At 39.9% G+C, this 17,410-nt stretch overlaps 2 protein-coding genes across 2 annotated transcripts; one reads left to right on the top strand and one right to left on the bottom strand.

The window, feature by feature from the left end:
- The first annotated feature begins 8,387 nt into the window (after positions 1-8,387).
- Positions 8,388-10,916, top strand: LOC104232132 (uncharacterized protein At1g08160). Its single transcript, XM_009785243.2, has 2 exons — positions 8,388-8,869; positions 9,851-10,916. Exons 1-2 carry the CDS (start codon positions 8,521-8,523, stop codon positions 10,444-10,446), a joined length of 945 nt encoding a protein of 314 aa, XP_009783545.1. The 5' UTR covers positions 8,388-8,520; the 3' UTR covers positions 10,447-10,916.
- On the bottom strand, positions 10,717-17,344 carry LOC104232133 (receptor-like protein 4). The gene is made up of 9 exons (XM_009785244.2): positions 17,150-17,344; positions 14,548-15,606; positions 14,214-14,361; positions 13,202-13,273; positions 12,928-12,999; positions 12,487-12,558; positions 12,330-12,407; positions 11,500-11,681; positions 10,717-11,393 (listed from the first exon to the last, which is right to left on the bottom strand). Exons 1-9 carry the CDS (start codon positions 17,220-17,222, stop codon positions 11,248-11,250), a joined length of 1,902 nt encoding a protein of 633 aa, XP_009783546.1. The 5' UTR covers positions 17,223-17,344; the 3' UTR covers positions 10,717-11,247.
- Between the last annotated feature and the right edge of the window lie 66 nt (positions 17,345-17,410).

The following is a 17,410-nucleotide window of genomic DNA, read 5'->3' as shown; positions in this document are numbered from 1 at the left end:
TTCATTGTTTCCGAGACAGATTGTACTTTCTTTTTAGACTTTTGTTGTAGTAATCATAGACAGTCTGTGATATTGTGACACCGGATTCCGGGTAGAGACGTATGTTAGCATTGTGGTACTGGCTTTGGTTATTTTATTAGATTGAGTTTTCCGCTTGATTTTATTCATCGTTAATATTTCAATGTTGATTACCTGTTAGTTCAAATTGTTAAAATGGGCTAAAATGAATGAGTTTGTGATTCTTTATTTCGCGGCTTACCTAGCTTCTTCGAGTAGGCGCCATCACGACTCTCGAGGGTGGAAAATCCGGGTCGTGACGGTTAGCAAGTATGGGGAACATTAATGTAATTAATAGTTCTAGTACTTTTGTAAATCTCTCAATTTCGATCCCAATGGGATGGCTGGGAATGTTCTATGTAATACTACTTAGCTTCTAATAAAATTTTCATGTTTACAACCAAAAAAAATAAACTAGTTTATCTTAATTGTTTGTTTAGGAAAATTTTCCCGTTTACAACCAAAAAAAATAAACTAGTTTATCCTAAATTGTTTGTTTAGGTTACGTAGATTATTATTTCACTTTATAAGCTATCTTCTCTTATAGTTTCTACCGGTTTATTTTTAGTTACTCTTTAATTTTTTATTGTCCTATTATTTTGTAAATTAATAACTTTGTTAAAGTTATTTATTTTTTTAGAGTCTAATAAACTCTAAATTGTGTAAACAGAATTTTTTTGAAGTTTAAATGAAAATGTAATTGTTAACATTTTTAGTTAAAGCAAATTGTTTTTTGTTAGAAGTTTTAAGTTTCTTCCTATTTTTTTGAAAAAGAAAAGAATTCGGACCTCATATTTTTTAAATTATTCATTTTAAGGTAGTATTGTGAACCCAAAAAAGAAGCGCCGGACAAGTCCCACTTGTCGATGCAACCTCTATCGTCGATTAACATTATTTTTAGTTGAACCCGGTTGTGTACAATCCTGGGTCCGCCACTGCTTTCACGTGGATCTTTATAAAAGCCCGCTTAGTTAGTTTTAGGGGCATTTTTAGGACAAAATATAACGTTGAGGATATTTGTGATCTAATAAATGGAAAAAGAGTGTTTTTAGACTAATTTAATAGGTTAAGGGTATTTTTGGCCATTTCCTGTTTTCCGTATATAACATATACATACAATTGCATATAAACGTTGAGCGAAGTCGCATAGATCAAGTTAATTAAGTGCGACGATAGAAAATATTCTGTAAAAAGAATGTGGTTGTGTGGACTGAGATATGTATTGGTCAAAACCTGACCGCCTCGACCAGGTTGCCCACGACCTCTTTTTAGCAATCAAGTAATGGAAGTCAATAGGGTCCACTTCATTTCTCCTCCAAGATATCCGATACATCGAAAAGAACAATACCTAGAGTCACGACCAGAACGCACCACTGACCCCAGCGCACCAAGTCACGGTGGGGATCAAGAGGTTTCGATTATATATATAGCCCAGGAAGGCTTTTAGAGGGGGGCTTTTTCCAGGTTCATCTAGGAAAAATAGAGCAAAGAGCTCCATTCTTGTATAAAAAGAAAAAGCAATTGTAGCTCTCTTTCCTCGGAAACTAAGGAGGAATGCAATATTGAATCTTAATGAGATTGACGAAATCTTGTTCATCGCCTATATATTCATCATTACGAAATTGCTCGGTCTGGAATCAATTAAGTTTGACTACAATTTACCCCTTCATCTTTGATTGATTTGTTCAAAAGATTTTAATATCTTTTGAGTCAAATAATTTGGCGCCGTCTGTGGGGATTTCCTAGTGAAAACCCCTAGTTTTTCCCAGATCAAAGCTGAGAAACACGATCATTCTCCGAAAGAAGCACGAAAGGAGAACGTAACTCACGCGAGACATGGAAACAACGCGTTGAGGGAAGGAAAACCAAAAGGATTCACAAAGCCTAGAATTCCTCGCCCCATCGGCTGCGAACATCCTAAACAAGGCAAATGGTGCTACAATCTAGCTTCCCCCTCTCGAACCACCGGACGGAAGCAAAGAACATCTCACCCTCGCCTCCCGCACTTCGCCAAAATGGGTACATAAGGGTCTAAGTGGGCGAACGTATGCAAGGACATCTAGATTGAAGAACAAAAACTATTTTGATGTAGCCGAAACCCTCCCTGCCGGCAATATCTCCAAGTTGAACGGCCGAAGTCGGGAAGGAAAACAATAACGTGCGCATACCGCGAGCCCACGCGAAATGTTAACACCTCGTGTCCACCAGCGTTGGACCATCTGATGCAAGCAATACCAAGCAAACTAGGACTTCCATGAAAGATGCCCGACTCTCCAGGAACTACGAACTACGACGGGTTATTATTTCGATAAGTCTGAAATAACACCCTTTAAGGCCAAGGGCCTTCGCCATCAAAGAAAAACGAGAAAGGTTCGACCTCGCTCGAACTACGACGAATTGTTATTTTGATAAGTTCAAAATAACACCCTTTAAGGCCAAGGGCCTTCGCCATCAAAGAAAAATGAGAAAGGTTCGACCTCGCTCGAACTACGACGGGTTGTTATTTCGATAAGTTCGAAATAACACCCTTTAAGGCCAAGGGCCTTTGCCATCAAAGAAAAACGAGAAAGGTTCGACCTCGCCCGAACTACGACGGGCTGTTATTTCGATAAGTTCGAAATGACACCCTTTAAGGCTAAGGGCCTTCGCCATCAAAGAAAAACGAGAAAGGTTCGACCTCTCTCAAACTACGATGGGCTATTATTTCGATAAGTTCGAAATAACACCCTTTAAGGCCAAGGGCCTTCGCCATCAAAGAAAAATGAGAAAGGTTCGACCTCGCCTGAACTACAACGGGCAGTTATTTTGATGAGTTCGAAATAACACCCTTTAAGGCAAAGGGCCTTCGCCATCAAAGAAAAACGAGAAAGGTTCGACCTCGCTCGAACTACGATGGGCTGTTATTTCGATAAGTTTGAAATAACACCCTTTAAGGCCAAGGGCCTTTGCCATTATAGAGAAAAAGAAAGGTTCGACCTCTCTCGAACTACGACGGGATGTTATTTCGATAAGTTCAAAATAACACTCTTTAAGGCCAAGGGCCTTCGCCATCAAAGAGAAAAGGAGAGGTTCGACCTCGCTCGAACTACGACGGGGCTATTATTTCGATGAGTTCGAAATAACACCCTTTAAGGCAAAGGGCCTTTGCCATCAATGAAAAACGAGAAAGGTTCGACCTCGCTCGAACTACGACAGGCTGTTATTTCGATGAGTTCGAAATAACACTCTTTAAGGCCAAGGGCCTTCGTCATCAAAGAGAAAAAGAGAGGTTTGACCTCGCTCGAACTACGACGGGCTGTTATTTTGATAAGTTCGAAATAACACCCTTTAAGGCCAAGGGCCTTCACCATCAAAGAAAAAAAGAAAGGTTCAACCTCGCTCGAACTACGACAGTCTGTCATTTCGATAAGTTCGAAATAATACCCTCTAAGGCCAAGGGCCTTTGCTATCATAGAAAAAACGAAAGGTTCGACCTCGCTCGAACTACTACGAGTTGTTATTCCGATAAGTTCAAAATAACCCCTTTAAGGCCAGAGGCCTTCGCCATCAAAGAGAAAGAGAGGTTCGACCTCACTCGAACCACGGCGGGCTGTAATTTCGATAAGCTCAAAATAACACCCCTTTAAGGCCAAGCGCCTTCACCAAAAAGGAAAGAGTTCGACAACCACCGGAGGAAAAGAAAAACCGGGACTCGTCGGGCGAGCCCCTGTCTCGCACCACGGCCACGAACAATTAGAATAAAAATTGAAGTACAAGGCAAATAGTGAAAAAGAATACTTTTATTTATGCAGATAGTGCGGGCTATCACCGCTTACATATGGCCCAGGCCAACCAATACAAAGAAAGAAAAAAAAAAAGAAAAAAAAAAAGACAGAACGAACAGACGCCAATCAAAAAAAATTTAAAAATAAAAACAAAGGACAACATTCTTCATTCGGTGTCATCACCACCTCAACGAGGTTCATCATCATCATCATCCGCACCCCCATTAGCTTCGGGTGTCGCCGTGTCGTATCCACAGTTGATGCGAGCCTCGCGAGCTTTCACTCGCGCTTCTTAATAAGCAGCCTCAGCCACGGTGCCTGCTTCCAACAAACCCTTGTATATGTCCTGCTGGGCTTCGGCATAAACCCAGAGCCCATGTACTTGGCGGGGAATGGAGCAGGAGATGATTCAACTTGAGCCTTTAGTCGCTCGTTCTCTGCCTCCAGGGCCGCGACCCGATCTCCCAGAACCGAAGCCTCTTGATCAATCGTGCTGATCCGCTTCTCGAGCCTCGCCTCCATAAGAGTAGTTGTTGCCCTCTCCGATTCTTATTCAGATTGTGGTACACGGATAGTATCCTCCAGGGCCGCCGCCCTCGCCAAAGCCTCAGACTAGGCTCTCTCAATGTTTTCCAAACCAGCAACCTTGCTCTCCATCGCGGTCAACTTCCCTTTCCACTCTGGGCTCAACGCCTCGACTCGGACCATATTCTAGTCCATCTCCAACTGCATAGACCTCAACTTGCCTACAAATGCTCACACTCTACAGCGATCCCCTTACCCAATTCGAGCTCCTAGTCCTTTATGCAGAGTTGCTCCTCAAGTTTGCTCTTGCTACGGATCGTCGACATCAATTCCTAGTCCCTTTTCTCCAACTCCTCGCCCAGAGCCCGATTACGGGGATCCGTCCTCAGCCGTTCGTGCAACTCGCGACATTTGTCGCGATAGAGACGGTATTTCTCCAGCATCTGCAAGAAAATCCTCGACCGGGTGTTGGCCCTACGAATGCTTTCCACTTCCACCATATACGTCTGGAAAACAGAAAGACAGTTAAACTAATGCTATCAAACAAAGGGAAAAACTTAAAACGAGAGCCAAATGCAACGTACCCTCAAGCCCATGACGGCTACCTCATCCCGTAACTCAGCATCAGGGATATCCCGAAGGGACTCATTCTCAGCTTCTGAACATAACAGACTAAATTGCGGCACCAGATTCTCCCCCTCCGCCAAGAGGTTAACGCTGGAAGTGATCTGGAGAATACGAGCTGAGCCTCCCGCATAAACTACCGAATGAGTAAGGCCCTCCTCGAACATCCTGACATCATCAGGATCTAGGTCTGACTCGGACTTATACTCATCAATCGCCACGCCTTTTCCCCTTTCCGCTTCCAAAGAAGGAGCACGAACCGTTGCAGAAGAGGAGGGCACGTCTGAAGTCACTACAGCGGCGCCCAAGGTCTGGTTCTCTGCCACGACAAGGCGTTGATTGCCAGTAATAGCAGGTACTTCTGGCTGAGCCATGACGGCGGCCGGAGTTTCCGATAGCTGACCGTCGGTGCCAACTTCAACAATTTGTTCTGCCTCTATGGAAGACACCGCAACAACACCTTCTCTTGAGCCCATCGGGGGAGAATCATCCAAGTGAATCACTGTCGGAGGCGCCATGTTAAACTCTACTCTCAGTCTCTTCGACGGCCCTTCCTCCTCTCCAGTTGACGGTGACTCATTCATAGAATGGACGGCATTGGTCGAGACCTCGTACTGAGAAGCGGCCCTCGATGGAGTAATCAAGGCCGTAGATTCAACCGAAGTAGCCCTCGACGAAGGGTGTACAGTGGTACAGAGACAAAACGAGCGGATGCGGTCGGCTGGCGAAAGGCTAGCTGAGGGGCCCTTACTCTCCGCACCCTCCCTGACAACGACGACTGATACATAAGAGGCCAAATAAAAAAAAGAGGAAAGACAGTAGACAAGGATGTCATCTCACCTGTAAGAGGCCTGCGTCCAAACTTTTCGTGAAAAGTCGACCAGGTGCGAACTCCAACTGTGTGGGGAAGAATGACCTCCACCCATTCAGGAATCCCTTCGACAGGTGGCGGGGGAAATCTCTCAGTTGCAGAAAAATAGAGTAGTTCAGCATTCGCAGAAAATGGTCAAGCATTTCATTAATTAAAGACGCAAACTTACGGGCAAAGTTCCATCTCTCGGGGAATCCTGTCGGGTTCGCAACAATATGCTCGGTCCGCACATAAAAATAATTTTCATAGAAAGGACGATTGGTTCTGTCGTCCATCTTCACCACCAGGCCCATCGATCCCCGAGGACGCGCGTGAATCATCGTACCTCGAATCAGTTGTGGAGCAAAAATGCTAAGCATATGGCCTAAAATGACCTCATGACCGGCAAGTTCCGCATACTTGAGCATCATAAGAAACAACTTGTACAAAAAAGGCGAAAGCTGAGCAGGGCACACCTCATAGTAACGGCAGAAATCTACCACCAACATAGGAAGAGGAAGTGTGTACCCTACAATGAAGGGGTAGGCGTAGAACACACAATATCCGGGGTGGTCGAAGTGAACTCTATCGTCCCCCTCCACCGGCCTCATCTCGACGAAATTGGGGATTCCCCACCGTTCTCTCAAATCTACAATTCCTCTTTATCTCACAACGGAAGCGACAGGTTTTGGCTCCGCTCCACCGCCGAAATTGAAGTCAGTCGTGTCCCTCCCGGGGCGAGACAGAATCTCATCTACCGAGGGAACCTCCTCATCCTCCACCGCATCCATTTCTCCGGCGATCTGAACAGAAATATCTAGCACCAGATTAGCGGTGGGGAGATTATCATGAGAAGAATCGCCGACCATTTTTAGCAAGAAAACTCTCCAAGAGGAGCGATACGAAGAAAAAATAAAAGGTTTCAGCGAGCAAGAAGGTAAGCAAGAATTTGAGGTATCAGAGAAAGCAATATGTTAAGAATTCTCTCAAACAAATGATGAAGTGTATCAATCAAATGACAAGTTACCCTATTTATAAGAGACATAAATTCTCCGAGCACGAAACCCAAGAGTCGCCATTTGAATCTGATGGGGCACGAAATGTTTCTATTTCCCAGGAACGTGTGTCATAATGGTGGCATACACGAACCAGCGCTTCATTTGCCAAACCGGCGTTTCGATTTCGAAACCATCGCAATGGTCCACGAGTGCCGAAAGAACACCTCCACTCCACCAAAAAATTCACAGAACGCGACTAAGGAACGGAAAATTGGGGGTCAGATTCCTCTCGACTATACTGCAAACATGATCCGTCCGTCGAACCCGACAAAGGACGACCCCGACGGACAGAGAGACTAACTGTATTGGTCAAAATCTGACCGCCCCGACCAGGTTGCCCACGACCTCTTTTTAGCAATCAGGTAATGGAAGTCAATAGGGTCCACTTCATTTCTCCTCCAAAATATCTGATACATCGAAAAGAGCAATACCTAGAGTCATGACCAGAACGCACCACTGACCCCAACGCACCAAGTTAAGGTGAGGATCAAGAGGTTTCGACTATATATATAGCCCAGGAACGCTTTCAGAGGGGGGCTTTTTCCAGGCTCATCTAGGAAAAATAGAGCAAAGAGCTCCATTCTTGTATAAAAAGAAAAAGCAATTGTAGCTCTCCTTCCTCAGAAACTGAGGAGGAATGCAATATTGAATCTTAATGAGATTGACGATATCTTGTTCATCTCCTATGTATTCATCGTTACGAAATCGCTCGGTGCTCTCTTTCCTCATAAACTGAGGAGGAATGCAATATTGAATCTTAATGAGATTGACGATATCTTGTTCATCTCCTATATATTCATCGTTACGAAATCGCTCGGTCTGGAATCAATTAAGTTTGACTACGATTTACCCATTCATCTTTGATTGATATGTTCAAAAGGTTTTAATATCTTTTGAGTCAAACAAGATAGATAGTCCGATTTGATTAATTTAGTTTTATGAAATCTAATATTAAAAAAAAGTGATAACAGCCATAAGAACGAAGAAGTGGATTTTTAGTAAGAGAGAATGAAGTGGATTTTTAGAAAGAATATATATGTTGTTCTGGTTCTGGACATAAAAATATTGAAGTATTCCCTTTGTTTGAATTTATGTGATCGTTGTTTTGATTTCGAGTGTCAAATTTCTTAATTTTGATACATATTTAAATATAAAATCTTTAAATTTTTTAAAATAAAATTTATATATTTGAATACTATGTAAAAAAAACAAATCATACTTTCTCCGTCTTAAAAAAAAAAAAGAATATCAATTATGAAAATCTTCCCTATTTTTCTCTTTTTGTATGTAGAGGTGACTGGTCAAAATCAAAAATCACAAACAGGAAAAGTAATTGTTGTCCCAAGATTAAGAAGTAAGCATACAAATGCTTAGAATAACGTATACTAAAAAGCAATTAAGATTACTTGCCTTCTTTGCTTTGACAAATTCTTATTCTTTGCCTTTCAACCAATCCTCCTACTATATTTTACAAGTCTTATTGAAGTCATCTCTTTAGACAACTTCACTACAATATTGATAATAATAACTTTGTCTTTGTCTTTGACACCTTCAATGCTCTAACAGGATCCTCTATTGGATCCACTAGTGGTACTACAGGAGTAACTCTAGGACGCCCTCGTTTTTCAGTTTCTAGTGCATAATGTATCGTCAACGTGAGACCAACCCTTATTTTCTTCCACCAAATATTCCTCCTCTTGAACATGCACCACAACATCCTCATTTCTCTCCGCCAAATGCAAGAGATCAAACACATGGCTCTGACTCTTATTTTCCAAATCCAACATTGCCAGTGCCAATAAGACAACATTCAGGACGACAACCCTATTCTGGCGACTCTCATTTACCAACACCAGTACTGCCACCTCAACAACATTCAGGACCACAACCCTATTCTGGTGACTCTCATTTACCAACACCAGTACCGCCACCACGACAACAACCACATTCAGGATCTCGGCCACATAGCCAACATCATCGTCACTCTTCAGGTGAGTCTAATATTGTCAAAGGCTCGTATAAAGCGCGCTTAGTTGGCACTTTAGTTTAGGCGTCAAGGTAGTAAGGCGTCGTATCTTCACTGATAGGCTCTAGATTTAAGATAACACTAGATAAAATATGGGTGAAAAAGTGATACATTAGTTGTTAAGAAAATGAAATTTTTGCTGATTAAGAATAAGAACTTAAAGATTTAGTAGAGGCTGCCAGCCACTTAAAGTTTGCCACTCTTTTGGCCAAATAAATATTGATCGTAATTGTAGTTACATTTTCTTGTGTTACATTTCTATTTTTGGTCTTTCTCTATTGACGTTTTTTCTTGTAGAAATGTCACCAGGTAGCCACTTTAACGGGCTGATATTTAGGAATTAGCCAGTGCATTCTGAATTTCAGTTTTTCAGCTCAATTTTTCAGGGCAAAAATGTTCTGAGTGTCCTGATGTTAAGATTTTTAGTTTAAAATTTTAGGACAAAATAAGTATTGGCTAATCTCTAAATAACATCCCTAAAAATGGCTATCTGTGCTACCCCGTTTTTCTTCACTAAAGCCCACACATTAACTGATGTTTTGCACTTTAAAGGCCCAACAAACTTTGACACATGCACTTTTACTTTGGACTACAGTCAAACCTCCCTATAATCGCCTCATTTGTTCCGAATTTTTTTAGATGTTATAACGAAGTGTTGTTATAGAGAATATATATTATAACATAGTATGAAAATTGGTTCCATAAAAAACTTGCTTTTATAGTGAATAATTGCGTTTTTCTTCACTTTGCTTTTGACTGCAGTCAAATCTCTCTATAACAGTCTCATTTGTTTTAGATTTTTTTGGATGTTATAGCGAAGTGCTGTAATAGAAAACATATATTATAACATAGTATGAAAATTGGTTCCATAAAAAATATATTTTTATAGTGAGTGATTGTTATATACCAATATTGTCATAGAGAGGTCTGACTGTACTTTATTCAGGTATGGTGCGAGTACCTACAAGGCGTAAAACTCAGCCATTTACATGGCTAGTAGCTGGTTTTTGTGCACTTTTTTGGGTCATGGTAATAGTGGCTGGCCTAGCAATCCTCATCATCTATCTTGTCTTTCGCCCAAGAAATCCAAAGTTTGACATTACAAGTGCTACACTCAATGCAGCCTATCTTGACATGGGCTATCTCCTCAATGCAGATGTTACTATACTTGCAAACTTCACAAATCCAAACAAGAGAGGGAGAGTAGATTTCCATTATGCTATCTTAGATCTTTATCATGGTGGTAATCTTTTAGCTTCGAGTTATATCGACCCTTTTTCGACGATGAGCCACGAGTCGAGGTTTCAAGATGTTCATTTGGTGAGTAGCCAGGTTAGGTTACCTTTAGAACATAGCCAACAATTGAAGAAGGAAGTGGAGAGTGGAAGAGTGAAGTTTGAGGTGAAGGGATTGTTTAGAGCAAGGTCTAATTTAGGAAGTTTTCTTCAATATTCATATTGGTTATATAGCCAATGTACTATTGTGGTAACTAGTCCTCCAACTGGTGTCTTGATTGGCAGAAAGTGTGTCACAAAGCGTTAACAGTAAAGTTCTTCCTCTCGAGCCGATGGTCTTTCAGAAACAACCTCTCTATCTCCCACGGTAAGGTCTGCGTACCCATTACACTCCCCAGACCCCTATTGAGTTGTTCTTGTTGCTGTTGTTGGAGTGGCTTCAGTTATTACCAGTGCTGCTCTTTCAGTCATGTTTTGATTTTTTGATTTTTTTGTGTAAAAGGAAATGATGTTTAAAATGTGATTTGGAGCATTAATTACCACTTTTTCTTCTTTGTATTTGTATTTTGTTCAGTACTATTGAAAAATTGTTGAATCATTTAGTAAAGATTTAAGAGCCAATATTGGCATACAAACTACATTTACATAGTTTTTTCCAGCAAAATCTTAAGAAGGTAAGGTAAAGTAAAATTAGCAGTAATACGCAGTTCTTATGCTACAAATATGTAACCAAAACTGACTGAGAACACATGTAATATACACCATTCTGTCTATTCCTTCAAGTTATCTGCAAGTATTTGACACTGAAGTACATCTATGGCATTTGAACTGTTTCCTTTGCATAACCATTATACACATCTTCTAGTCACAAAACAGACTTCTTGTAGCATTGCATCCGGCAATATTGTCACCAAGCACCACCGGTGGAGTTACATAGCCGGGAGGGGGTTCAATTGAACTCCATTCATCGAAAAATTATACTGCACAAATAGGTTGTAAATAATTCTTTTTGATATGCGCATAAATTGTTGAACTCCATGACACAAGGGAAATTTTTAGTGTAGCGGCAAAGTTGGCTCAAAAATTGCTTTAGGTAGTAGGTTCGAACTCAAGTAAGTAAAGGAGGTCCATTCTCAGCAGCTGTCCGAGTATGTTCATGATGACCATGGTGTCTAGTTTCATAATGACCATGGTGTCTTGTCATTTGAATATGATTAAAATGTGTTCTTTTCTTTGCATATGGAGCATCTCTTGCTGTGTAAAAGGAAAAACACAGTGATTCATCGATGAAAAAGATCCAATAGACTCACTAAGATCATTGTTTAAGGATACATGACATATGTGAAATGAAAAATCTTACCAGCAATTCTTTGAGCTCGGAGGATATTCTGTCGCCTTTTCCACCAACAGGTTATGCAGATGGCGATAACTATAACAGCCACGCACGCCCCTAAGCCAATGCCAATTTTGGCACCTAGAGAAAGATGCGGTCCACATGTTGGTAGTCCAGGAATACCACAAAGGCCTGCATTATCAGTAAAACTGAAAGCATCCACAGTAAGTATTTTGCATAAGCACCGATGAACAAAAATATCGGAGTTTCTTTATCTGATTCTCAAGTTAATATACCCATGAATTGTCGTATTAGTTTCAACACATGAACGATAAGTTCGAATTAGCATCTCTGCCTAGAGACATACATGACAGAGGCGGATGCAGCATACGGGTACCAGGTTCATTTGAACTAAGTACTTTTGACACAGAGCATAAATTTATATGTAAAATTTATTAAAATTGTAGAAAATAGTAGATATGAACTCATAAATTTAAAATACAATGGGTTCAATATTAAGAATCTTAGAGGCTAAAACCCGTAGAACTTAAATCCTAAATCCGCCTCTGATACATGACATTGGTTACACCTATTACGACAGCATGTTTTTTAAGGAAAAACGCCAAAACACCCACACTAAATGATGACAAGGCAAGCTTCATTTGTCGAGGCCTCTACAAATTGAATCACGACCTTAAGCAGTATGTAAATTTTGACAACAAAAAGTTCGACAAAAGAAAAACTATGTGAAATTGCTAATAGCGAACAACTTCATACTATAGTTATGATGCAATTTCTGAAGGAAGCTTCACTAAGAGCAAGCCTTGTGCCAATAATGTTCAATTAAGAGAACATACTTGAAGGTAGCTCGGTGCAAGAGCCTTCCACCTAATGCTGTAGGAATTTTTCCAGAAAGCAAGTTGCCATTGAGATTCCTGTAATAAACTAATTAGTAACTAAAGCTCGTTATTGACCAGTCTCATGTCCTTAACTGAGCTCATTGAAGTAACTTACAATGTCTGTAATGAGGCCAACTGCCCAAGGCTTTCAGGAATCGACCCGTTGAAGAAATTGTACGAAAGATCCCTGTTGTGCAACTTTTGTTAGGCCATCACTAAGCGAAGATATTTAATCACAGAAATAACCAAGGAACAGCACGCACATTCACGACTCCATCATAGATATGATAAAGAGCAATAAACTTAAATATCTTTAATCGACACAAATATGAAAATCACGAGCCCCTAATCGTTCTATCATAATATTCAAGGAGGAAATTGGGCTGTACTATTACTGAAAGAGGATTATAGCAAGTATATATTGTATGCCTAGTATACTCAGAAAGTAAGGCGAAAAAACATTCTGTTTCCACATTTTATAACCTATAACTCTGGCAACAAAGAAATGTAGAAACGAGTACGGAAAAGCACATAAGTCTTTGTAAGCTTTACTCACAATTTCTCCAAACTAGTTATTGTTCCAAGTGCTGCGGGAATTGGCCCGTGAATGCTGTTTCCGCTCAGATTTCTGTGAATTGCACACAAACAGATATAAATCAGAAGGTCATATTTGAGAGGTCAGACGCTGCATATAGACATGACAGAGGATCGCTAAGATTCATACAACCATTAACTCTATTTAAAGCAGTAGAAGATCTTTGGCAGCAACATATCTTTCATCAAAATAGTATATTGCCAAGAAAGCAGAACTCCCATATTTTTCTACTTACATGCTCTGAAGATGGCGCAATCGAGAAACATCATCTGGTAAGAAACCATGTAAACCTTGATTGTCCAGGCCACTGACCTTACAGGAAAAAAGATTGAAACCAATGAGTTATTTAAGGCATAGCAGCGGAATACAAGGGATTTACATTGTGTAAAAACAGACCACGTTAAGATACCAGAAACTTCATGAATATGGTCAAAAGCCAAGATTTGAGAAAGATAAATTGAGGACACATATTAAGACAAAAATATAGTAACATGGAAGTGGAAAATATGTTCTCCAATAAAAAAGCTATGAACATAAAGCACATTTTTCACAAGCTGAAATGAGCCAATCAAGCTTGTAAATATATGCATTAGCACAGCGAATAGAGAGTAGAGATACGATGTTTCACAATTTTGCAAGTTGACTGCAACAAACACATGCAGATCTTCCAAATACATTGTTAAACAAAAGCCCAAAAGTACAGAAACAGATGCACACTAAAGCAGGCAAGTTATCCCAGAAAATTTTGAATAACTAGGACATACAATACAAAAGAGTCTTGATAAAACAAACATAATAATGTGGTAGTAGCGGGGACCAACAAAGACCAACAATTATATAAAGGGCAGTCGAGGCACAAAGCATCGCGCATTCATGCAGGGTCGCACCCCAAGAGGTGTGATGGCTTAAAAATATTTTTGTTACTCAAAAAGCTAATTATGTTTGCGTGTGTGATTTATTCACAGAAAAGATATGTAATTACATACATACAAAGAGGATGATAAACACTTCTCTATCTGCATTTTTCCTTTTCTTTTGACTCCAATTAACACAAATAAATTTAAGTCACCTTGCATTTTTAAGTAGTCCAGAAATTTCTCCAGTAAAACTTCTACATTTACGTGGGGAACATCAATAGAAGGAATATATGCTAAGTGTGTGCGCGCGCGTCAAGTGTGTGTGTGTGTGTCTATCTCTCTCTGGAAAGAGAGGAACTTTTCTATCTAAGCTCAGGGTCAAGAACATACAGCCCATCGATGACCCATGTGTTAATAGTTCTATCGAACTGACAATCTACTCCACTCCATGGATGTTGTTGCGGAAAACATGGATCACCGTTCCATCCAAAACGAAGAGGAAGTCCAAGTGCAAGTTTCAGTGACTGCAAAGCCTTCACTGAAAAAGAAAAGAAGAAAAGAAGAAAAGAAGTAAAATGAGAAAGTCACAAGCTGGACCAAGGAAAATATAAAGTGTATCCTGATATGAAAAACGTGTACAAACTTTTTATTTAGTCGTTTCTTTCCCAGTTTAAAGTCAGAAAACAAGTATTCAAGAAGTATAAGTGAAACATCTAAGTTTTACCTTCCTCTGGTGATGTTCTAGATTCAGCGGTTATAACCTCAAAAATCTCAATGGCATTAATGATGGCATGAGTTCCATTTGTGGGATGCAATGTGATACTCAAAGTCCTGCCACTGACCGGAACGGTTGTGTTCAGTACGACAGCGCTGTTAATACCCCCGGCCATTCTCACAATGTCAACATCCTGAAATACAGTGTCTCCATTTATCGAGATGTCAACGACCCTCTGCCCCACATCTGTAACTGAAGGATCAATTTCTGCAAAGTGTAACCAGACGGAGTAGTTTTTGTTGGGGTCAACGTCTGTCGTGTATGTTAAATCTGGCTCATTGTCAGTACTAACAAGAGCAGTTTGGTAAAGAGCTTGTGGATAGAAGTTTGGTGCTAGGGAAGCTGATTTTATGATGCTTTTAGTAGATATGGGCTTATCAGAATTCTGACCAAAGGTCATGATTGTACCCCAGAACCGATCACCACCCCAACGATCCCCATTGTAGTCAATGTCAAATTTTGAATTATGATCTCCACAGCTCAGTCTTTCGTCAGTTCTGAAGATTTTCCCTCGACCAAATCCAGGACTGGAATAGTATGCTTTGTCATCGACTTGGAGAATCTCAATCGCAAGTATAGCAGGATCTCCATGACCCGTGCTGTGGAAGCAAAATGAGGCAGTACCATTCTCAAGAAATACAAGAGTTTCAACAAATGCTCGTTCATCGTCGTGATTACTCCAACCAGACGGCAAAGAATAAACCAAGGTCCCTTCAACAGAAACATCAAATAAAGGTTCGTTATCGAAACTTGGTTCTGCAACCAATCCAAAGTAGATCCTAACTGAATAGCGGCCGTGGGGCACGTTATTGATATTGTAACAATTTTCAGGACCCTCTGATAGAGGGAAATACCGTAACGTATCGAGTGGAGGCGTGATGAAACTTGGGCGGGTTGCATTCTTAGCTATGCCGCCTGTGTATCCCAAATCCTTATGCCAAAGGGTACTTGTAGGGGCAGTACGAACATCATTTCGAGCTCCACCGCTTATTCGCATTACATATGGTGCTGCAGTGAATAAACAAGATAGATAGTAAACAAAAGTGCAACTTGAAAGAACCTAATCAATAATAAAAGAGCAGCCCTTATATTCTCATGTAAGAGCATTGGCAATCAAGAGAACGGCAGAACAAGTGCAGTTATAATGGAAGCAAGAGAACCACTTATGACGTTATTATTCACTAATGGTACACCAATTTAATGCACCAAAAACTTCATATGAGAAAAGCAGAGCTAGAGCTGCTCAATAAGAATGTGAAGACATCCCACTTATTTCTTTCCTCTTTAACCCAAGATTCAAGATATTTCATCGACTTATGGAATGAAGAGATCAGAATCTTTGCGAATATACAAGATTATAGCAGCATGCTTGATCATCTATTCGAGCTAGACATGATGATTTTTCATCATTATGACTCTACCAGCAGAGGCTGATCTAGAATTTAAATTTATTGGTTCAAAGTTTAAGGTTCTTAGCATTGAACCCATTGTATATTTGTATCTACTATTTGTCGCAATTTTAGTGAATTTTTATACATCAGTTTATGCTCCACATTGTAAGCATTAGGTTCAAATGAACCCGGTGGCAATACTCTACATCAGCCTCTGTCTACCGCCCAAGCAACTCCAATCCACTTAATCCCTCTTTTGTGGCTATATATATCTTTCTGTCCAAGGAATGGAAGTGGATTCTTGGGAAATGTTGAATCTAACATGGGCTTCTTCGCAAGAAGAACTTCTCTGACTCTGCCAAATCATACTCAGACCCCCTCACACCGTAGTAGCCTCCCCTCGACTGAAAAATCCAGGGAAAGTCATACCAAAAAATAAAAATGTTACACCAGCTCAATAGATTTAAAAAGTTTACCCCTTTTCACTTTCTTGCATTTTATCCACGCCTAAATACAGACTACTTTAGCTACTTTTTAAGGATTACGATAGCTTAAATTGGAAAACAGCTCAGAAATCATTCAACAATCTTAAAGAAAACAAGTATATAAAATGGAAAAAGGGGGAAAAAAGCACCTCTAGCTGTATTCAGGACATTAGAACTACATTCATCTACTAAAAATATCAAATCAAAGCAAGTCCATTCCAAAATCAAAAAGAATTTAAGTTATATATACACTCAAAAGATTATTTACAATATCATTGTAGGTTAACTTATACTAGCAAGTCAATTACTTTTTTTTTATCATATTAACAATTACTAATGTTTTTTCATATAGAATTACATGTGATTACTTTTTTTACTTTGTCAGTCCATAAAATTTAAATAACAACAACCAACCCAGTGTTGAATGATTATAATGAATGATTAGGGTAAGGTACCACATAATAGGCACCACAAGGACCATGACTACATCAAACAACATAATCATAGAATCAACCAAAAACAGTAAATTACTTGCAAAGTTAACATTAGTCAATCAAATTAAATTATAACAAATTGAATATCCAAACACAATTACAACTAAATAATTAAGAAACCATTTAAAGCCCTTCATCAAATTCACATTGTATAAAAGGAAAAAGCATAAAAGAGGCTGACCAGGGCGACAAATGGCAATGTTGAGAGCCAAGCAGAAGCAAAAGAAGAAGAGCAAACGTTGGAGTTTGAGCATTTTGTGACCAAATGCTGTTCTGAATTTTCTTCAATTTGCTTTATAAGTTTCTTCTTCTGCTTCTTCTCCAAAAACTCATTGCATATTCTCCTTTTGCAATTGTGGGAACCAACCACCATATTGTAATTGTAATCTAAGAGAGAGAGAGAGAGAGAAAAAAAAGGAATGTAGACTTTGTATAGAGTATT

The sequence above is a fragment of the Nicotiana sylvestris genome, chromosome 9 (assembly GCF_000393655.2).
Source record: "Nicotiana sylvestris chromosome 9, ASM39365v2, whole genome shotgun sequence".
Taxonomy (NCBI): domain Eukaryota; kingdom Viridiplantae; phylum Streptophyta; class Magnoliopsida; order Solanales; family Solanaceae; genus Nicotiana; species Nicotiana sylvestris.
This window is presented reverse-complemented; position numbering and strand designations above follow the sequence as displayed.

Coding starts and splice junctions, on each gene's coding strand:
- LOC104232133 (XM_009785244.2), bottom strand. CDS start 17,222: ATGCTCAAACTCCAACGTTTGCTCTTCTTCTTTTGCTTCTGCTTGGCT. Junction 13,274..14,213: donor ACATGGGTCATCGATGGGCT/GTATGTTCTTGA, acceptor CTGTAAGGTCAG/TGGCCTGGACAATCAAGGTT. Junction 12,559..12,927: donor ATAACTAGTTTGGAGAAATT/GTGAGTAAAGCT, acceptor GTTGCACAACAG/GGATCTTTCGTACAATTTCT.
- LOC104232132 (XM_009785243.2), top strand. CDS start 8,521: ATGTATCGTCAACGTGAGACCAACCCTTATTTTCTTCCACCAAATATT. Junction 8,870..9,850: donor ACATCATCGTCACTCTTCAG/GTGAGTCTAATA, acceptor TACTTTATTCAG/GTATGGTGCGAGTACCTACA.